We start from the raw sequence: 1,953 nt of genomic DNA, 5'->3' as shown, positions 1-1,953 counted from the left end.
AACTGTGGGGTCCTGGGTGCTCTCTGAGCTGGGTGGTTTCCTTGCAGACGTTTCATGACCAAACTAGGTAACGTTGTCAGTGCTAGGAGGGAGGGGGGTTTGCAGTGCAGGAAAGGAGGAGGAGGAGGAGGAGGAAGAGGAGGAGGAGGAAGGGGAGGAGGAGGAGGAGGAAGAGGAGGAGGAGGACTGTGGGTTCCTGGGTGCTCTCTGAGCCTGGTTGTTTCCTTGCAGACCTTTTATGACCAAACTAGGTAACACCATCAGGGCTAGGAGGCAGTGGGGTTTGTGGAGAGGAGGAGGAGGAGGAGGGGGGAATCCTTGGTCCTCTCTGAGCTGGGTCGTTTCCTTGCAGACGTTTCATGACCAAACTAGGGAACACCATCAGGGCTAGGAGGGAGTGGGGTTTGTGGAGAGGAGGAGGGGGGGAAAAATCCTTGGTCCTCTCTGAGCTGGGTCGTCCTTGCCAGCCTTTCACGACCCAAACCAGCTAACCTCCTCCCGTCATCGGAACGCAACCCCCGTGTGTCCGATGCAGGGAAGCAAGGAGGACACCCCCTCTGAATCGCTCGGGGCAGCTCCTTCCTCCTGGCCCTTCGCCCACCCAGGCAGGGACCCCCGTCTCACCCTCTGCCCTCTCTCTCCTCCTGCAGCCCGGGAGCAGCTCCGCCGGTCCAGGCACAGCCGGACTTTCCTGATGGAGTCTGGGGTGGGCGAACTGTGGTCGGAAATGCAGACAGGTAGGGGGGGGTCTCCGGGGAAGGCTGGCTGGGGAGGCTGGGCACGGGAGTCCCAAAGCGTCCGACTGGCCCAGGGGCTCGAAAGCCAGAGAGTGGATCGCTGGCAGAGAAGGCGCCCCCAGGAAGGGGCAGGAAGAGGAAGGGAAGAGGGGATTGGGGAGGGGGGGCTCAATATGACCACTACCCTATTTGCTTTCTGGACTCCCCACCCCATGCAGGTCCTCCTTGACTTACGGCCAACCACTGGGGGCCCAAATTTTCCGCCACTAAGCGAGACCGTCACTAAGTGAGTTTTGCCCCCCCTTTTTCCACGGCCTCTCTTGCGAATCGCCACCGTTGTGACGTTAAAGTTTGACACACGGCCGTTAAGTTTGAATCCGGCTCCCCCACCGCGGTTGGAAGGTGGCAAAAGGGGATCACGTGACCCCGGGAGTCTGCAACCGTCCTAGGTACATGCCAGTTGCCGAGCCTCTGGGTTTCGATCATGTGACCACGGAGGAGAGGGCCACGGTCGTAAGTGTGGAAAACGGTCATAAGTTCACTTTTACCAGCGCCGTTGCAACTTTGGTCGCTAAAAGAACGGCCGTGAGACAAGGACTCCCTGCATGTACAACCCCTTCAGCCCAGTGCTGGAGACGATTAGACTCGGTCTGCCATATCCAGAGTGCTCCAGACTGGAGGAGGCATTCTTCTCCTCCTCCTCCTCTTCCTCCTCCTCCTTCTTCCTCTCCTCCTCCTCCTCCTCTTCCTCCTCCTCCTTCTTCCTCTCCTTCTCCTCCTCCTCCTCCTCCTCCTCCTCCTTCTCCTCCTCCTCTTCCTCCTCCTTCTCCTCCTCCTGCTCCTTCTTCCTCTCCTTCTCCTCCTTCTCCTCTTCCTCTTCCTCCTTCTTCCTCTCCTCCTCCTCCTCCTCCTCCTCCTCTTCCTCCTCTTCCTCCTCGTCCTTCTCCTCCTCCTCCTTCTTCCTCCTCCTCCTCCTCTTCCTCCTTCTTCCTCTCCTTCTCTTCCTCCTCTTCCTCCTCTTCCTCCTCTTCCTCCTCCTCCTCCTCTTCTCCTCCTTCTCCTCCTCCTCCTCCTCCTCCTCCTCTTCTTCCTCCTCCTCCTCCTCTTCCTCCCTCACCACTCCTTTCTAGCACTGATGATGTTCCCTAGTTGAGTCATGAAACGTCTGCAAGGAAACCACCCAGCTCAGAGAGCACCTGGGACTCCACAGTCATCG

General features: G+C 58.7%; 1 protein-coding gene across 1 annotated transcript in view; it reads left to right on the top strand.

Moving 5' to 3' along the window:
• HSPA12B (heat shock protein family A (Hsp70) member 12B) overlaps window positions 1-1,953 on the top strand; it is a gene marked incomplete at its 5' end in the record, with an annotated part of 19,624 nt that overhangs the window by 8,844 nt on the left and 8,827 nt on the right. Inside the window, 2 exons of the mRNA XM_015827261.1 lie at window positions 536-539; window positions 651-737. Coding sequence (XP_015682747.1) covers window positions 536-539; window positions 651-737 — 91 coding nt within the window. The remainder of the gene's footprint in view (window positions 1-535; window positions 540-650; window positions 738-1,953) is intronic.

This window comes from Protobothrops mucrosquamatus, unplaced genomic scaffold (genome assembly GCF_001527695.2).
Source record: "Protobothrops mucrosquamatus isolate PMUCROS unplaced genomic scaffold, P.Mucros_1.0 scaffold3583, whole genome shotgun sequence".
Lineage (NCBI taxonomy): Eukaryota > Metazoa > Chordata > Lepidosauria > Squamata > Viperidae > Protobothrops > Protobothrops mucrosquamatus.
Note: the sequence above shows the minus strand (reverse complement) of the source record. Positions and strands in the feature narration are given on the sequence as shown.